An 18,872-nucleotide genomic window follows, 5' to 3' on the forward strand; every position below is an offset into this window, starting at 1 on the left:
TATTATCCTTCTCTCATAGACTTAATGTCCTAAATACTAATCTCAAGCAAGTAAAAATAAGATCATGTACTTCCAGGAGTTCATTATTACTTTACTCTAGATCTCTAATTGATGCCAAATGGCACTCTTTTTTCAAGCCCATTAGCGCACCCACCACTTACTGAACTTGGCCAGTGATTAGGTTCAAAACCCATGATGAAAAATACTTAAATCGAACGAACGTAAATAACCAATCAAACATAATGGGTCAGTGGGCCCAAGAGAGTTTGCCAAGTGGCTTATAACGAGGATTGTGGGAGTTGGGTTGCAACCCAACTCTTGAGTCTTGAGAACTCATTAAGTAAGTAAATGAAGTTATAATAAATGAGTCGTGATAATCGGACTACCCCCGTGGCATCCTCAGTCGACTACCTTAACGTGTATCCCGAGGATTACAGATCTACGATTACTGAACTTGTTACGCCAGATAGTCACGATTCATAATAAATACAAAGAATTGCATGAAAGCTATTGCCCATTGGTTGCTACCGTGTCGCTCCAGTACATATGTACGCATCTCTCGCCGTCTCTCTCTCCCTCTCCCTCTCTCTCTCAGCTCGATATTCTGTCGACACGCTTCTCTTCAAACGAGCACAAGTCCAAGCTATTTCTTTTACTGAATTGTGAGTTCCACTCTCTCTCTCTCTCTCGCTATACTTGGTTGAATCTACTTGATTATCTATTTTTTTATTATTTATAATTATCTCATAGATTGAAGGTTTCTTGGTGTTTTTCTTGTTGTTAGTGAAGTGGGTTTTGTGTGAAATTTGGAGAGCTTTGGTTTTGTTGATTATTTCCTCCTTATTTTGTTTGTTTCCTTAAGGGGAGTGAACTATGAAGTGGGTATTTGTTTTTTTAGGACTAAAAGATGATCTGGGCATGTACAAGTTTTTATTTTTATTTTATTTTAATGTCAAATATGGCCAATTTTCACTCCAAATCTAGAGATTAAATGATTCCACCATCATGTAGTGTTCAGATATCTAGGTGTTTTATCTTTCCAAAAAAAAAGGATATCTATCCATCTAGGTGTTTTGTATGAATTTTGGGTTGCTTCATGAATCATGATTTGTTAGCAATTTGTTTCTCTTTTTTTCCCCATTTTTTTGGGTTTGAATTCGACATCGTTATACTAATATATTCCAATGGGAATTTTGAATTTCAGGTCACTTGGTTCAATCTTTGAAACAATATCTCCTTTTTAACTGTAGTTTGGTTGGTATTTACAATGCAAACTGTTTGCCTCAAAGAACCTGGAGGAATCATCCAATATCCTTTTACCCATCCATCACCAATTCCATCCATGTCATGGTGGAGTACAATCGGATCTCAATCGTTATACGGAGATTCATTTGGTCAACCAAAGTCTTTATCCATGGACCACCCTAGTGGTGAAAGTCAACTCACAGCCACGCTTCAACCAGTACAACATGAATCAGACCAAGGCCCAGAGAAAGAGAGCTACAATACATCTCAATTCACCATCTTTCCTGGTAAATCTTCACCTCCAATTTATCTCTTTCATGCACCTAGTGACTCTCTGTTATTCTATTTATGTCTCTAGTATCACTTTTCAATCATTTATATTTGTATAGGTGCGTTTAAATGCATAATTAAATATGAGTGAAGGACGGTTCATTTCGAACTTTAGTACCACATGGGCTTCTTCCCTTCATTCATTGGTATATTTCATGTAAATATGTTGAAATCTAATATCACATGGTTTATCTAGGGAAGATATGAGATGAGTTTAACAATGACGAGATTTCTTTTGCCGCTTGTGTATATGTGTTCACAATCATGTAAACATGATGCACTTCATATCACTAGGATGTTCAATTATCCATAAAGATTAATATATATTAGGGAGGAAGTGAATTGTAGAATGTGTTTGGTGGCTAACTTAGAGGGAAAATGAAGGAAATCCAATTGAGATGGTTTGAAACAAAGACTAATAATGACTACAACCATGAGAATGGGCATTTTGGTGCTGGTTGGAGGTATAGATAAGCAAGATGACAGCTAAAATTACATGGGCTGATGGTTGTAAGAAAGTTTTTGAAGACAAATGTCTTGATAGAATATATAACTCTAAATAGAGTTCAATTTCATTTTGCCAACCCCAATATTTGGGATATGGTGTAGATAACAATGAGGACAATTCACAACACATTTTAGACATTAATTGACTTCGACTAATCAAACTCAAGACTTTGGTGTTATTATCATTAGGAGGATGTGGGACTTCAATTTATTGATTTCTTTTCCTTTTAAATTAGACCAAGACGTGCTCTAGAGAAATGTAAGGATAGCCAAATCTAAGGAATTGAAATTTATAAGCAAGTGAGCTTGCAAATCAGGCTGATTCTACTTGGGGAGGACAAAGCTTACCAAAAAAATGATGCTCTAAGTCTCCCTCTATCCAATGGCCTGGTGTAAGATATTTTGTATTTTTCTATCTTGGAATTTTTTGTTGAACAAAGACGCCTTAGTGTAGTGGAGAAAATTGACCTCAAGGAGGAAGACAAGTGTCTTTGCAAGTAAAGCCAAATTGATCATGGGGTTCATAGAGCTAGATGTAGAATGACCCTCCAACCAATTTTCACACCGAAGGTCTATAGAGGGAAGATTTCTCACAAATAGAGTCCCATTCAATTTAGTATAAAAGGGAGATTAGTTTAGTTGCAAGGTAAAATATTCCATGCTGAACAAAAAGAATATTGTTCATCAAAATTAAGATACGGAGCTCCAATAAAACTCCTATAAGGTGCTAATCCAAACAACTGGAAGTACTCGTTCATCACTATTACAACATCCTTATAACAATTATTTTTAAGAAAATGAAACCCTAAAAGCTAACTTAAGGGTTAGGCAGAAAAATCTACACCTATCATCTATTTATAATAACTAAGCTACCCCAAGTCATGTTATAAAATCTATAGCAAGACTTGAGCATTATTTGGAGATGTAAACTGTTAGGGCCTCCAGATAACTTGTGAAGTAGCTGTTGTAGATCTCAGAAAGAACACTATTGTAGATCTCATAAAGAATTTTACAACAATTTCTAATGATTTCTCATTGGGGTACTTGAGTGGAAATTGCGTTTTTCAGAATGGGTCTATCTCAAAGACCTGGTAGGATTTGAAGATCCATAGCTTTTCTCGTGGCGAGCATTTGTAATGGGCTTCAATTGAGCCTTGACTTTTGACCTCCCTGTTTAATATTTGCACTTCTATCTTGCAAGGGCTACTATTTTGATTGCATCAAAGTCACTTCCCAATTCCCAAATAGTACCTTTTGGCTAATCTTTTGCGTCACTCAATCGTATTCAACACCATATGCCTAATGTGCAACACCATCTCCCCTCCCCCAAACATTATCTAATTGGGAAAAAGACATATCCTTATGCTTTTTTGGCTATAATAGGAAGAAATGATCTCCTTACTAAAAGTCCTCTTTCCTTTAAAAGAACTATTCGGAAACGGTTGACCATCTACCCAGTATAGACTGAAACCAAACTATAGGGCACTTTCAATGTGGAAATTCTAACCAATTATCTAATTTCTTAAAAATATCAAGTTCAATAAATTCGATATTGGCCATCGCTCTAGTCTCTGGCAGCCACAATGGTTGTGATAAATGTGTTCAGACAATTGAATAAGTACTTGTTAACAGGATCAGTTATACTTTTAGAAAGTTTCCCTTAATGAGGTTTAGTGAAAGTGGGTGTTGAGTAATAAATTGTTTGTTTGTACAAGTTGGTGGTGTAGAAGATTGAAGGAAAGATTTCCAAGTGAAGCATAATGTGAAAGTAGGAGCGAGGTTTAAAATCTTATACCAATAGAAAAAAAAGGTTTAAAATCTTGTATTGTTCCATTGTTTCATTTTTTCCAAAAATCAATGCGAATGAAACATAATTGAAATGGTCTGAATGTTCTGAAACCTTTTGCAGCATTCACCTTTTTTGATTAAATATTAGTTTTTGTTCATAAATAAATTCAGAACACTGCTTCCAAGTATTTGAAATGAAAGCTAGAATTAAAAGTTACATTGTTTCACATCAATAAGATTTTGAAATGCTTCAAAACATTCCGAAACAAGCATAGGCACCTCAACATATTGCATCTGATTCTAATGTATATTGTAAAAGTCTTTTTTATTTTGTTTAATCATTGATTTATTATCGGAATATTGCTTTTCATATGTTCCAGAAAACATCCGAGACATTCGAACTTTTATAAAATATTTTTTATGTATGTTACTGAAATAATGCATTACATTGGACAATTCAGTGTTTTGAATGATATATCAAAAAACCGGAATGTTTTGACCAAAACATTCTGGAACAGAATGAAACTTTGAACAATGTGCTGGAGCATGGACACGTGTGTAAGTGGTACAAAATTTTACACACTTTGACTCACAACCAATATGCAGACACATCCAAACTGTTTAATCCCATATGTTGAAAGATATTTTTTAAGAATACTTTAGTTCATGTCAAGTATTATACAGAGAGTTTTTTATTAGATAAGTTGATATGCATTAAAATCATATAAACAGTATATAAAATAATTGCTTAAATGGAATTTTTGAATAGATCTGAAGATTTATTTGGTAATGTGTGTCACCATGTGTCTATCACATGGTACGACACGGTGTCCGACATGAGAAAGTTTTGGAAACCGTCTTTCTTACATAGATATCATTTGTCCCAATTAGCTAAGGCTGAAGAACCATATTTACCTGGCTTAGTTTAATTTCCATTTTGTCAGAACTAACAAGCTTTTCATTCAGGTGGTGGCAAGGATTCTGGAAAGGATCAGAAAGCTCAGCAACTTCTGGCAACTGCCTCTCAACAGCCGTCCCCCCCTGGATATCAAGCTTGTTTCAAACTAGGATTGGGTCAACCGATGGTAAGATTTCCCATTTGGACTGATTTTACTTGGTTCAGTGATTTTTTTTCCTTTATTAATTATGGTTTGTTTTTCATTGCTGAAATAACACTGTAGGTTTGTGCGAACTACCCCTACATCGATCCATGTTATGGGCTATTTGCAACTTTTGGAGCTCAGACTACAGTTGGCTTTCCTCCTTACTAGTTTCTTGGAATCATGCTCTCCAAATTCCAATTTTATGATTCTTGTGAATTTAAATGCTTGCTATTTATTTGTGATTGTCTTCACTTGGCCTCCATCCTTGCTTACCTAGAAAACAGGGAAAATAGTAGTAATAATAATAATAATAATAACAATGATGATGAAAAAGAAGGGAAAAAAAAGGGTAGAAATTTATCTAAATGTATTTTATGTGGTCCATGGAAAATTAGTGGTAATCCTGAGTTGGCAATTGTCATGAAATAATACTAGTAGGTCTCGCATGACTATATGAGGACTGGAACCCAACTTTTTGTAAGGTAAATTGCTTTGTTTCGACATAAAATCCTCAGATTGATGACTTCATAATTTAATAGCTCCGGTTCTAATGCTTCGAAGGCCACTTCCAACTTGCAGTTAATACTATATTCCAAAATGGTGGACCGATGAATTGTTTACTCAAAGAGGTTAGATACTTCAGCTTTAGGCTTTGAATAATCAGGAAAGGCCTTCTTTGGGTCAAAAGACTCCTCGTAGGCATCCATGATAAGGCTATCTAGAAGACTCAGTTTGCATATCTGCAAATATGTTAAAGAAAAATATAATAAGCTCTGTTAGTTTGTGCTCTCTTATCATCTAAATACAACATTTTAGAAGATATCCAGCTTTGATTATTATTATTATTATTATTAGTTTTTGCTATAAATACATATCTAGGTATTCTTTCTGATCAAATGTTTTCCGTATACAATTACACAGGGCCGCATAATGTTGCCATTGAATGTGAAATCAGAAGATGGACCGATATATGTAAATGCTAAACAGTACCATGGAATAATTCGGCGTCGACAGTCTCGTGCAAAGGCAGAGATGGAGAATAAAATGATAAAAAATCGGAAGGTACAGTCCTTCGTCCCACTGAATTGTGTAAAGAATTCCAATTTTCGAAAAGCTGGAAGGAAAAAAAGAAATTCATTTTCTTCCAAAAATTTATTGTTTTTCTTGAATCACCAAAAAATTTTCCGTGTCACATTGATTTATATCTGATATTTTTTTTCCCCACAGCCATATCTGCATGAATCACGTCATCTCCATGCTTTGAGGCGACCAAGGGGATGCGGTGGACGCTTCATGAAAAAGAACATAAATAGCGGAAAAGGTGGGACTGAAACAGACAAAGCAGGTGAACAACAAATTTCTCAGCCCTCTGGATCTCTGAGATCAGAAGTTCTACAATCTGAGAGCAGAAAATTCAACTCTTCAAAGGAGGCATGCGGCAGTGAGTCGAGTCTATCCGGTTCTGAGGTGACTAGCATGTACTCCAGAGGTGGTTTCAATCATTTCCAGATCAACCATTTCCGTTCGTCTGCTTTCCACTCTCTCCCAAGCACAATAGATAGTGGTCAGGGTATCAGTACTCTCAACAAATGGGTTACAGCGGCCGATGGCTGCTGTGAAATCCTCAAAGTTTGATAGCAAGGACACATGGGGTTGGTGGAAGTTGTAGTGTTTGGCCTCACTGAGCTCTTGAGCCTCCTACGCTTAACAACCACCCCATCCTTGCACCAACCAAATGGAGGAACTCTGTTGGAAAGTCATTTGTGGCTACCATGACAGGTTTCGGTTTAGGGATGGTCCCCTGCCACCATTTGGTTAGGCAATTCATTCTTGGCTTCTATGCATTAAGATTTTTAGCTGTTCAAACTATCCTGAGACATGTTTTCAGGGTAGTTAATGACGCTGAAATCCTTAATGTCTAGTAAAAAAAAAAACTCAATGGGTTTGTTCCCATTGGGTATTCGTAGTATATGAGATTTGTATTGGGTGTGCTTGTGAACCTAATGTTGTTGTGGACAAGGTGTGGTGTTTGTGTTGTGTTGGGGAATTGCCCTTTTTGAAGTTTGATATTTACTGTTTGGGTTTCAACTCTTGTTCAAGTAATGTGCAAGACTGCTTATATTGTGTGTGATTATCTGCAGCATTTCAGATGTCATATATTCTGCTTTTCAGGTTAAGCCACAACTGCCTCTTGGGTTAAATGATACCAACCCAACCAACACACCATAGAGCAGCTGTGTGCTATGTGTGGAATCCCATCACCCTATTAATGGGATGCCACAAACGCTTTGGGGTTAAATTTATGACCTAACCATACATAGGTGTTATGGTGTGGAAGATCAAGCCCTTATTTTTTTAGGGTCACAAAACCACATTCCACGGTCAATCTGGCCCACTGTTCATAAGCAGAACTTGAAACCACAACCTCGTGTTTTTTCACCCTAAAGTATCTTCCAGCTTCTCTAAGCAGCCAAATTACAGTTAATAATATACTGTTCTTCACCATTGTAAATCGATAGATATTCCCTACTTAAAGGCCTGGTCAGGTAAAAAATTACAACCTGACACTTTTGGCCTTGATCTGAAGCCGAGCTGGGTCAAAATGAGTAAACCAAGCAAGTGACGGATTCCAATCAGAACCTGACAAATTGGTCAGGTTGGCAATTTGATTTTACTCTAAAGAAAAAAATATAATTTTAATACAAACCAAGAAACCTTCACTGCATAGATGATAATAATGATTGTTATAGAGGCAATAATAGAATTTGAATATCTTACAAATCCAATCTAAGATGGTGAAAAAGGTTTTTCTATGATAACTTGTCAATTTGTTTCCTTAATTCATCTTCCACTTTGCTATCTTCAAGAAGTTACCCTCCAGTATCAACTTCTTCGTGGCCCCAACTAAATTTAACACACTCTTTTGAGGGCAACTGTCGTTTCATCATTCGTGTAGGTCTGATCACTTGAAAACTTCTTGTCAGCAAATTAAAATGCTAGATAATGAAATATTAAATAAAAAATCGATTGAATTGCAAGAGATTTATGCAATAGGCTCAAGTTTTGAAGCAACACTGTTGTGCAGAGCTACACTTCGTATCTTCTCAATGAGAGTGACGATCTGAGTCAATCAGTTAGATACCTTGGATACGTTTCTCCAAGAAACCCAGAGCTTCAGCAGTTACATATACCCTAACTCTGTGACACATCATGAAACAGAATTGCTAATGCCAAAGTAGACAGTCTTTTGATGGAAGGCATTGATGGCATAATCGATCTGAAATTGTCCCACCCGAGAGTTCAACCGAAGGCCGTATCCAAACCCAACTCCAGAACCAGGTTTGCCCTGCCTCAGGGCAGGATTGCCTGAAATTTCCCAAACAAACTTGAATGTCAGTCAATAGTCATTACATGGTTTTGAAGTGTTTGAACCCAGTTTAGATGAGCCATGCAGGAAAGTGTAGTGATCAATACTCTTCAAACAGACAAGCACCATGGATGGGGGACCCCTTATAGAGGCATTTAGGAAAGGAAATATCAGGGAAGCATATTTCTCATGAGTAGTTGAATTACAAGTACCGTAAAACCTGCACACTCTTCATGTGCAGAAATATGTACTCACTCCGCATGGCATGGCCCCTACATAGCAAGAAATACAAAGTGGAAAGCCATTGCAAGAACAATGAACTCACTCACCAGGGACATGGTGACCAGAGCTTAAGTCCGTTCCCCAGTCCAAGAAAACAGCACCTTCTAACACCTTGTTCTGAACACAAGATGCACGACAATGAGAGGATGTTATAATGCACTTCTTTTCAGACCAACAGTAAATAAAAGAATGCATTATAATATTCATTACCATAGAGTGAAATGAAGGGTGATTCATCGTTTTATTTTGAGGTGATGATTATTATGACACAATCTTCTATTTGGACAAGTAGTAATAAATTAATAATGGCAAAGAATAATAGAGCAAGTAATGTGCACCATATGTCCTCTTATCTTAAGAAATAAAAGCTATACATTTATACCAATACAATATTTGGGTACTTTTAGGTGCTAAGACATACATCATTTTTTTTTAATATATTTTTTATAAGTGTAATAATTTCATTAAAAGAGGAAAGAGAAAAAAGGGAGCTGAGGTAGCCCCCAAACAAGAGAGAGAAAAGGAGAAAACCACTACAAAAACAAAAACAAAAGCAACAAAGCTAAGTAACACAAAGAGAATTCCATCTGAAAACAAAATCCTGAATGTCACTCCCTCAAAATCCTTGCTAAGCTTGGACCAAAAGTATAGAAGGCCCAAAATCACATCTTGGGAGGAACTATCCTTGCTCTGGAAAACCCTGTTATTCCTTTCCTTCCAAAGACCCCAAACCACGGCAAAAGGAAGGATCACCCATAGGTGTCTTTTTCTAAGAGAAAAGATATTGTAAGTTCACCCTTCCAAAAGATAATAGAAAGAGTGTGGAAAGTCCCAGTCCATCTGGAATTGAGACAGGAAGGATATCCAAATGCTTCGGGAAAAAGGACAATGAATTAAGATATGATTCACTGATTCCCCACTACTCAAGCACAAAGAACAGAAGTTTGGGGTAATCCAACCCCGAGAGATTAAATTCTCCAAGGTGAGGATTCTTCCTGAAGAGGCAAGCTACAAAAAAAGGAAACCTTGGATGGAACGAGATTAAACCAAATGATGGATGTTGAGTAAAAAACTGCAAAAAACGGAAGTAAACACTTGTAAAAAGTGCGGACTGAAAATCTCTTATCCTTAGCCTTGAACCATTCCCTCCTATCCATGACATCCTCCGCAATTTGAAAAGAATTGAGAAGGGTAAGAAGAGATGTAACCTCCATTAACTCCCAATCATTGAAGTTCCTCCTAAAACCGAGATCCTAAGAACGAGTGCTTCCGTTACTAGCCAAACAATCCTTCACTAGGCAATTCTTTTTCAAAGAGCAAGCATATAAGGAGGAAGGGTATTGGGTTGACAAAGACAAGTCACCGCACCATGTGTCCTCCCATAATCTAACCTTCAACCCTGCTAAGACATATATCTTCCCCCTCTCTAATATCTTGAATACTCGTACAAGAGGTTCAACACTTCACACAGAGGTCAAGGGGTTCCAAACATAAATTTAGCAATGAAGGACAAAACCCAAAACATTATAACATAGAGAAGTTGAAGATCTAACACTCATTAAAGATGGGTGGTCAGTTCTCTGTCTTAATAAGCATGTGGAATCATTCCTACAACTGAAAACAGGATAGAGGTCTTAAGGTTCATTTAACAACTTAAAAACAGCCAAACTAGTGTTTTGTAGTTTCCATCTCAAATGTGATAGCCAACTATATTACATACCAAAGGGAATGTTAATTCACTGTTCATGATTAGACATGATCTCCCAGCTCCAACTGCACCTTCACCATACCCTCTAACACTGCCAAGACCCCCAATCGCAAATGCTTGATATGGAGCCATGTCCCCTACAATGGAGCCACCTGTAAGGCTGTCAGATGGAAAAAAGTATTGAGTTATGCAAACATAGTGACTGAACAAGAATCGAGATAGATTTATCTCCTTAGCATAATGAAGGTGAATGCTACCTTGTCAAGAAAAATGCCGGCCCAACTTTAACTCCTTTTGATGCAACAAATTTGAATCTATTGAAGATTAACCACTTAGATAGAACAGGAATCCCTTGTTCTATCTGAAGACTCATCTGAAACACAAAAAGACGAGAAAGTACAAAACCTATCATCATTATGGCTTCGGATATATTTTTATATTAAAAGCAACATACTATGATGGGGATTACTTGCGAGAAACTGTGATCGTTGGCCTTTGCATAACGAGACTCTTGCTTCAAGACTACCATACTATCATGGGGATTGCCACTGTAAAGGAACATTGAATATTAATTTGTATCCATAAAAGATACCCTAAAACGATCATTTAAGTTATGTGGGTTGAGTTATCCATAAAGATGGAGAAATTGGTGAGGGTGTTGTTGCCCATACTATAGAATTAATGTTAGGTGGCTAAAGTAAAGAACTACTTCCGGATTGCTCCGAGGCATACCAATCAAACTGAAACTGAAATTTTTACAAGACAACAATACGATTATATACGTTTCATGAACCTGAATGTTGAGCAAACAAAAAATATGTTCATAGAATGATTGTAGCACAGAGGAGGATGTTGTGATAGAGGAATGGAAGGAGTACAAAAGATAAAATAAAAAATGAGCAAGGTAAAGGGAATCAATGAATAACGCCATAGGAGATGAAATAAAGGAAAGTTGATTGAGATGGTTTCGACAAGTACAACAAAGAACAATAAAAACAACAATTAGAACGGGATTCAATCACCTGCAAGTCACTGGAAACCCTTCAAGGTCCCTGCTAATGGAACGACCATCATCGTTGATCGGGCGTACGTGCTGAAAAAAAAAAAAAACTAAGTTAATTTCGGGACTAGAGCTTGCGCATACACCTTAACAACTAAATAAAGGCCAATAATTCTTAGAGTAAACCCACCTCAAATTTTATGCTGGTTGTGCTGCTCCATTGGGAGCTTGCAGGTTCGTTGAGATCAACACCAGCAGAAAAACGGCACAAGTTTACACCACCACTCCCTGACCGGGAGAAGTTGTCAACTGGCAAACCATGGACTCCAATCTCAGGTGAGATGGAGTGCTGAGTGACAAGAAAACACTCAAGTGAGATACAAAACAGAATCCGGTGTTGTAATTGAATTAGTGATCCAAATTCATTAACTAGGTTTTCGGCAATTATGTTGAATTGCTTCCTAAAGGTCCTATATCAAGCAGATTTGAGTTTCGAAAGGTAAGTACAGATAGAGTACCTGAATGACAAAAGACTGTTGAGACAACCATTCGGGCCTCGGCCTCCTATAAGCTATCAAGATATTGGAATCACATAATCCTTTGTCCCATGACAAGTCAAGCTTCTCACTTCCACCAAATAAGTTGGGGTGTTTGATGCAAAGACTGCAATTTTTTTAAAGATGAAATTAATCACACTACAAACAATACAAAAATCAAAGATACCAAAAACTAAGCCACCACCCATGTCCAAACAAGAACCTAAAAGCATAAGTTTGAGTGTTTAATGCAAAGTATTACAATGAACAGATTGAACCCATAACACCAGAAACAGTAAGAATCAGATACAAAACAAAAGATTCACCACCCATGTATGGATAATAACCCAAAAAAGATAAAAAGTGGGGTCTTTGGTTCAGACACTAAGAGATTAAACCTACCACACTATAAACAATAAGAATCACAATGATGACAAAAGAGCTTCCACCTATCTTCAAATAAAATGCAAATGAATAAAGTTGGGATGTTTGATGCAAAATACTACAATTAACAGACCCAACCCATCACACCAGAAAAAATAAGAATCAAATACAAAACAAAAGACCCACCGGCATCTACAGATAATAACCCAAAAAAAAAAAAAAGGCTGGAGTGTTTCATTCAGACACTTCATCAAACAGATTAAACCTATCATACTATAAAGAACAAGAATCGCAATGATGACAAAAGAGCTCCCATCCATCTTCAAATTAAATCCAAAACAATATCTTAACTTGGGCAATAACAATCAAAGATTGAAAAAAACAAATCCCATAACCCATCTTCAAATAGAAATCCAATATCTTACCTCCCTATGACCTGCGAAAGGGGATTGCTAGAGTGCCTGAAAATATCAAATTCTCAATCAAAATCTCAAAGAATACTAATAAAATAATAGAATTAAAATTAAAGGAAATAAACAGAAAACCTGAAGGGAGGAAGCATCAAAGCTGCACACAACTTGTGAGTGAAATCCACATTTACGTCTATCTTAGCTGCCCAAAAGCATCATCAATAGAGTGAGTGTGATTAAAACTTCAAAAAAAAAAAAAAAAGAGAGAGAGAGAGAGAACATTTTTTATGGAATTATATTGGTTCTGATTTCTGGGTTTCTGTCATTTTTGCAGAGTTCTTAAGTTCTTCTGATTACTAACCTTTGCCTGCATGGATGCTCTTCTGAGCTCCCATCCCATCACTTCTGCAACCATTAACGAAAAAAAACGAACTTTAAATGAAAATCTACAAATCCACCAATGAATCTTCTCTCTCTCTCACAAGTCTCAACAAAGAATTAACGAATGAAAGATCTTGTTTGCTTTAGTGGTGAGAGATGAGTCTTTTATTCTTTTCTTTTAGCTGAGGCCCTGTACCTATTGGAAAAAAAAAAAAAAAAATTCTTAGGAGAATTTTTTTGGAAATTTGTTCTTTGATGGTTAATTATGGGAAACTTTAGAATCTTCACGAACAAAATAATTTCCAAGACTATAAAAAATTTATTTTTCAGAAAAAATCTTTCTCAGCTCTTGTGCCTTGCTTCCTTAGAAGTCTTACCTGCACGTGCGAATGAGGTGTCATTTAGTTGAGGATGAAGAAAGTATAAGATGCTTCTCTGCCGGAGGATTAGATGGTCTATCATTCTTGTATGATCCAACTAACCTTACTAAGTTTGTAAGGATGAACCCTTACTACGGGTCCTTCAGCTCACTTTGTGGCATTTAAACACATGATCCGATGCTTCAGTGTTGGGACAAATTTTTATCTTTTTTCTCTAAACCAAAGTTAAAATTTTAATTTTAAGTTTGGTAGTTAGGTGGAAGTTTATAGTTGCTCATTTTCAAAACTTTGAATCAAGCTCAAAAGAAATGTTTTTAATTTTTTGGATCTGAACTTTTTGATGAAACTTAGAGGGCTGTGGTGCTGGATTGCTGATGTGATAGTTCATTTGAGCAAATCGACTCAAGTAAGGCTTAAAATCTTACTTTATTAGTAAGAAAAGTGTTTCGTTTCTTGTAATTGTGGTCCAAATGAAAATGCTGACTAGCCCGAAGTGGGAAGGCAAACCATTTCATTGGATCGGTGGACTCAAGAATATGATTTGGATCCTGGTGTTCTCAAGATTAGGTCCAAGCCCAATAAGGACAATAACAATTGGATCGACTCCAGATCGTATTAAACCTGATTTGATATACAAAAATCTGGACTAACTTCATATATTTAATATAATTTATATACTTTCTCACATTTTATTTGATCGGAACATGGTTGATCTAACACCAATCTAATAAGAAATGAACCTTATCAAAACCCAAATTCTTGGTCCAAATTCTGGAGTTATCGGATAGGATCAAACACCCCTAGATATGACCCACCAAATAATGATGATTTTTTTATTATTATTTAATATAAAAAAAATGGACAAATCAAATGCATAATGGTGAAACGAGAAAGATGTGACTCAAGGCAGAATTGAAATATTGAATAGAAGAACAAGATTCATTTAAACCCCATGGGGGTGGTTCAATGACAATTTCGAATCAAATAAGCGGTGAGAGTTCATTGGTTGTGTGTTCGATACCCAGTATGAGCAATATTTCCTCAGGGCCACTTAAGAAGGCGTTCCCTCACTTACCTGGTGCGTGTGATGTGCGGGCGTACGCATGCCAGGCCGAGGGTCCCATATGCTTGGCTCTACCGGTCCCCTTAGTTATAAAAAAAAAAAGAAAAAAAAACAATAACAAGATTCATTTGGTGAATCCAAAATATTTGAGATGTGGTTTCTGTCGTAGTGATGACAAAACAAAAAAATAAAAAATAAAATAAAAATGCATTTTGCTCAGAGATCTATCACCATCAAAGTCAATTTCTTTTACACTGATCTCAGTTATAGACATTTTCTTCTTCCAAGCGTTTTTAGAGAAGAGAAAGATAATAAAAAAAAAAAAAAACAAACAAATGGAAGAATGAACATTGGCTGGTGTCAAGGTGAGGGGAAGAAAAAGGTTGGTGTGGCAATATCAATTGCCGGTTTTTTTAACAATGGTGATATTTTTAATTACAGTGGACCTAAATGATTATCAATGGAAGCATGGTTATCCCCATCTTAAATCTCTCATTCAAAGTTATGGGTAGGGTGTTATAAAAAAAATATTGGTTTGTCGATATCAACTATCCATTTTTCTTTCAATACCAATCACAAGCTGATGCCCAAATGCAGTTGGTGTGTAAATTGAAGAGAAATCTTAAACTTTTGACGAAATTCAGATTCCAGCTCACTATTCATTTTAATTCTCAAAATGTGAATCACGAGATCGCAGGTTTTTCAAGTAACGATCTTGCAAGTTAAAGTGACAATCTCACACATTTCAAGTGAATATCTCATGGGTTTGCTACTATTAGTGAGATCATCACTATTTAAACCAACAAGATTGCCACTTTGGGCGTGAAAAATCAATGAGATTGTCGCTTAAAACCTACGAGATCTTCACTTGAAAAATCTGTGATCTTGTTGTTCACGTTTTGGGAATTAAAATGAATAATGAACCGGAATTAATATTTTATCATATTCAACTCACGAAATGATAATTTACCCTAATTGAATACTGTCTCACACCCATTTAGAATGAATTTAATATGATTTGAAGCATAGGGATCACTATACTCTAATCCAACTTTGTACCTGGGCTCCCTTTATGGGAAGATGAAGTAATCCCTTTTAAAGTGTGGATGATAATTGATAAAATCAGGCAAACATGAAAAAGAGTCGGGATTTTCTAACTCCCCCTCTGACAAACTCCCCCCGAACTCTTCCCACATAGCGGAATCACAAATTTTTTTCTCAGGATACACAATTGCTTATATTTATGTGAAGGTGTGTATCCCACCAAAAAAATCTATGGTTATGTGCACAATCACATGGGGAGAGTTTGTCAAAGAGTCAAATTATCATTAGTCTTATAATAATAAAAAAAGTGCACATCCAACCTATATAAATTAGTCCTTTTGAAATAATTAAATAATTTTTTTTGATGCCCCCATGATAGAATCGTAGATCATCTACCTTGGGATACGTAAATTCATAAATATATTTTTCTTCTGTATCTTGAAACAAATGATATTAGAAAATTTACTTTATGATTTGAAAGAATTCGATAAAGGAGATAGTTTTTAAGACTTCAAGACTCAAATAAAATTCGATCTCTTTTAGACAAATATTATCCCTTATTAATTAGAATTACAGTACACAAAAGGTCAACGAACAAATGCCTTCAAGATACAGAGAAGTTTGCACTCAAATTATCAAATCGGAATATGTACAATCCGATTTAATATAAAATACTCGAAAAATTAAAAACTGACGATGCGAAATACTTAAGCTTAGAAAAAGGAAAACATAAAAATTTTCAATGAAGAAATGTAATTTTTTTTATTGGCTTTTTTATAGTCATTTTTGTGCATGTTGATCAAAAGTCATAAGTTAACATCTCTTGGTTTAATAGTTGTTAGATTGTATCTGATATCAGATCTAACGATCCATATCGCATCCAATCGAAGGTATGTGTCTCATGCCTTTTAATTAATACCTATTAGTTGAATCTATGTAATCTAATGATTTTAATCGTGTCTGATCGGTTGCCACTTGATCTAATAAATCTGATAGACCATGATTGGATACCCATCATGAATCAACACACCTGATCGATTTTGATCGGGCACTAAATTAATCCAACGCACCTAATCGTTTTCGATCAGGTACTATTTTGATCCATCGTATTTGATCAGTTCTCGATCAAATACTAACGTGATCGCGCATCCGATCCATTACACATTATGCAAAGTGTGTCGCAATGGCCTAATTGCCCTTTCGCATGATGTGCATGTGCGTGCAAATACTTGCATGCGGGTGGTGCTTCGCACCAGATCAAAACCTTAAAGGTGTGACACAAATACAACTAATTATGTTGACTTTTTATAAGGTACACTACTTTCTCATTTGTGAGTAATGTGGGACTAAATGTATATACACAAAAAATTTCAAAATCTAACGTAAGAAAAATAAAAAAAATAAATCACAAAAACTTAAATTTTATTTTGAAATTATTCAACACTATGATTGGGGCGAAAAATCAGAGGAAAGGGGCGGGGAAGGGGGGGGGGGTCAGATTATCACGACTCTTAAATAATTAAAGTATACGCATTTGAAACCTTTGATTCCGTCCACGGTCCACGAACCATTCCATTTTCATTCTCTATTCCACCTTGAACAATCCTAAATCCTTTCATCACCATTTTATCTTTCAATCATTAATCTACACCATGACAAAAATGATACATATTTCTTTAATTTCCAGTAATGTAGGAATCTTATAATTGTCTTTTCTTTGTATGTATCTTTATTGGACAGTTAAGTTGTTGAATACTTTACCTCCAACATTGTTGGAGATTATAATAAATATCTTTTGGATTAGAATTTTACTCCCACCGAGGCTGGACATTGTAATTATCTTTGTTATAATATTTTATAGTGAGATATTTTGGTTTGAAGTTTAATAGTGCTGGATATTTTTAATCCGACAGCCATGCAGAAAATGTCACGGACTTGATGAAGAAGTAAGGTTTATCGTGAGAGACTCCTCAGCCCTAGGACAGAAATTAGAAAGAGCCGTCCTAAGCTGACTTCCTTTGGACAATACGTTCTATACTGAGCTTACGTGGCAGTGTATAAAGAATTATATATTATTTCCCCTAAGATACACCAAGAAAAATCTACTTAAAGTGGGTTAGGTTTGGGTCGGATTTGAATATACTCGTACTCAAATTTTCATTCGGATTTGGATATGGATCCTATTAGCTTAGACCATATCCAAATCATTATGCTTTCACTAAAAAATTTTATTTGAAAAACATACAAGTATAATTTTCAAAGCAGTAAATCATTCGGATCTAGGCGGATATAAGGATGGATCCGTATCCTACCTTGATCTGACTCGAATTAAAGGACATCAACTTATATTTTTATTCATGTGTACTCCATGGGTTCAAACCCGTTAAATTCAGGTTTTGATTACTCAAATTTCAAATAAAATCTAACCCATTTTATGCTCCATTTTCTATATATTGTCACGTCAGTGCAATGTTGAACGCAGTGTTCAAGGAAGTCAATTAAATATTTTCCATTTAGAAAACAAAAGGACTATACTTGGGGATTAACCTCTATCCTGTAAAATACTCAAAAATAATGTTTTAAAAATTAGACAAGAGTGACAGGTTGGACCAAACTTTTTAGCTTTGATAGGTTGAGTCAATTGAAAAAACACAATTAAAAATAGAAATAAAATCAATGGTCCCATTTGATTCTACTAGTTTAACAAGTAACCCGATCGAATTTGTGAAAAATTAGGTCTAATAATATCCTTTTACAATTTGGTGAATATTTGAGTTACCCCTTTGTGTTTTGAAGTTCATGCTATGCCCTCTTGTCCTAAAGTCTTCTATTATAAATTAGTGGAAAATGATCAAACTTAGTAAAAATTTAATTAATGAACCCATATCGATTGTCATTTTGGAACATTTTTACGACCATTTAAAATTCATGCTTATATTAAATTCAAAATAATATGTTTTTTGGCTTGATCCATGTTTGAAAATGAACGGCTGCTAAATTATTAAATTTGAAATTCAAATTCAAATCCAACTAAGAAATTTTTTCATTTTATTATTATTATTATGTAAAAGTTCTTAAAATCATGTAATCTACATCAGTATAATATCATATTTTTGAAGTTGAAATTAGTCAATTATGAGAAGAAACAAAAAAAAATACTAATTTTAATATTTTGTTTTTGTGTCCGACCAGTTAGACTCACTTGTGGGACCGCTTTGGACCGACCCGATCAATAATATAGGTCAATGACCGGACCGGCCCCATTTTTAAACATTCCTCAAAAATATATTATTGGTGGAGATTGCAAATCTCAAAGTTGATCCAGTGGTGTAAATCTAAGGAGA

At 35.5% G+C, this 18,872-nt stretch overlaps 2 protein-coding genes across 6 annotated transcripts; one reads left to right on the plus strand and one right to left on the minus strand.

Annotated features, from left to right (window-relative positions):
* The first annotated feature begins 504 nt into the window (after positions 1 to 504).
* LOC147385428 (nuclear transcription factor Y subunit A-10-like) lies at positions 505 to 7,107 on the plus strand. Of its 2 annotated transcripts, none has more exons than XM_086422680.1 (6): positions 505 to 662; positions 1,205 to 1,532; positions 4,837 to 4,955; positions 5,052 to 5,120; positions 5,895 to 6,035; positions 6,201 to 7,107. In XM_086422680.1, the coding sequence occupies exons 2-6, from the start codon at positions 1,268 to 1,270 to the stop codon at positions 6,606 to 6,608; spliced, it is 1,002 nt and encodes a 333-aa protein (XP_086278806.1). In that variant the 5' UTR covers positions 505 to 662; positions 1,205 to 1,267; the 3' UTR covers positions 6,609 to 7,107. The 2 variants fall into 2 exon arrangements, with proteins under 2 accessions (XP_086278806.1, XP_086278808.1); XM_086422682.1 differs by lacking the exon at positions 505 to 662 and adding an exon at positions 719 to 878.
* Positions 7,108 to 7,694: 587 nt separating this feature from the next.
* LOC147385429 (Outer membrane OMP85 family protein) lies at positions 7,695 to 13,314 on the minus strand. 4 transcript variants are annotated; one of them, XR_015171778.1, is made up of 12 exons: positions 13,022 to 13,312; positions 12,796 to 12,862; positions 12,676 to 12,711; positions 11,849 to 11,993; positions 11,521 to 11,679; positions 11,353 to 11,423; positions 10,800 to 10,878; positions 10,588 to 10,703; positions 10,343 to 10,490; positions 8,670 to 8,739; positions 8,116 to 8,339; positions 7,695 to 7,931 (listed from the first exon to the last, which is right to left on the minus strand). XR_015171778.1 is itself a non-coding variant. In XM_086422678.1 (11 exons), exons 1-11 carry the CDS (start codon positions 13,053 to 13,055, stop codon positions 8,182 to 8,184), a joined length of 1,083 nt encoding a protein of 360 aa, XP_086278804.1. In that variant the 5' UTR covers positions 13,056 to 13,311; the 3' UTR covers positions 7,695 to 8,181. The 4 variants fall into 4 exon arrangements, 2 of the variants coding, with proteins under 2 accessions (XP_086278804.1, XP_086278805.1); XM_086422678.1 differs by having other exon boundaries at positions 7,695 to 8,339; positions 13,022 to 13,311; XR_015171779.1 differs by lacking the exon at positions 7,695 to 7,931 and having other exon boundaries at positions 8,208 to 8,339; positions 8,596 to 8,739; positions 13,022 to 13,313.
* Between the last annotated feature and the right edge of the window lie 5,558 nt (positions 13,315 to 18,872).

This window comes from Akebia trifoliata, chromosome 14 (genome assembly GCF_017979445.1).
Source record: "Akebia trifoliata isolate Shusen 1 chromosome 14, ASM1797944v1, whole genome shotgun sequence".
In the NCBI taxonomy this organism is placed as follows: Eukaryota; Viridiplantae; Streptophyta; class Magnoliopsida; order Ranunculales; family Lardizabalaceae; genus Akebia; species Akebia trifoliata.

Bases quoted from the DNA above. Each gene is read 5' to 3' on its own strand.
- LOC147385428 (XM_086422680.1), top strand. From the start codon at position 1,268: ATGCAAACTGTTTGCCTCAAAGAACCTGGAGGAATCATCCAATATCCT. The intron at 1,533-4,836 runs GTAAATCTTCAC...CTTTTCATTCAG, and splicing joins TCAATTCACCATCTTTCCTG to GTGGTGGCAAGGATTCTGGA. The intron at 4,956-5,051 runs GTAAGATTTCCC...ATAACACTGTAG, and splicing joins TAGGATTGGGTCAACCGATG to GTTTGTGCGAACTACCCCTA.
- LOC147385429 (XM_086422678.1), bottom strand. From the start codon at position 13,055: ATGGGAGCTCAGAAGAGCATCCATGCAGGCAAAG. The intron at 12,712-12,795 runs GTTTTCTGTTTA...TGATATTTTCAG, and splicing joins TTGATGCTTCCTCCCTTCAG to GCACTCTAGCAATCCCCTTT. The intron at 8,740-10,342 runs GTATGTAATATA...TCTTGTGTTCAG, and splicing joins GTGAATTAACATTCCCTTTG to AACAAGGTGTTAGAAGGTGC.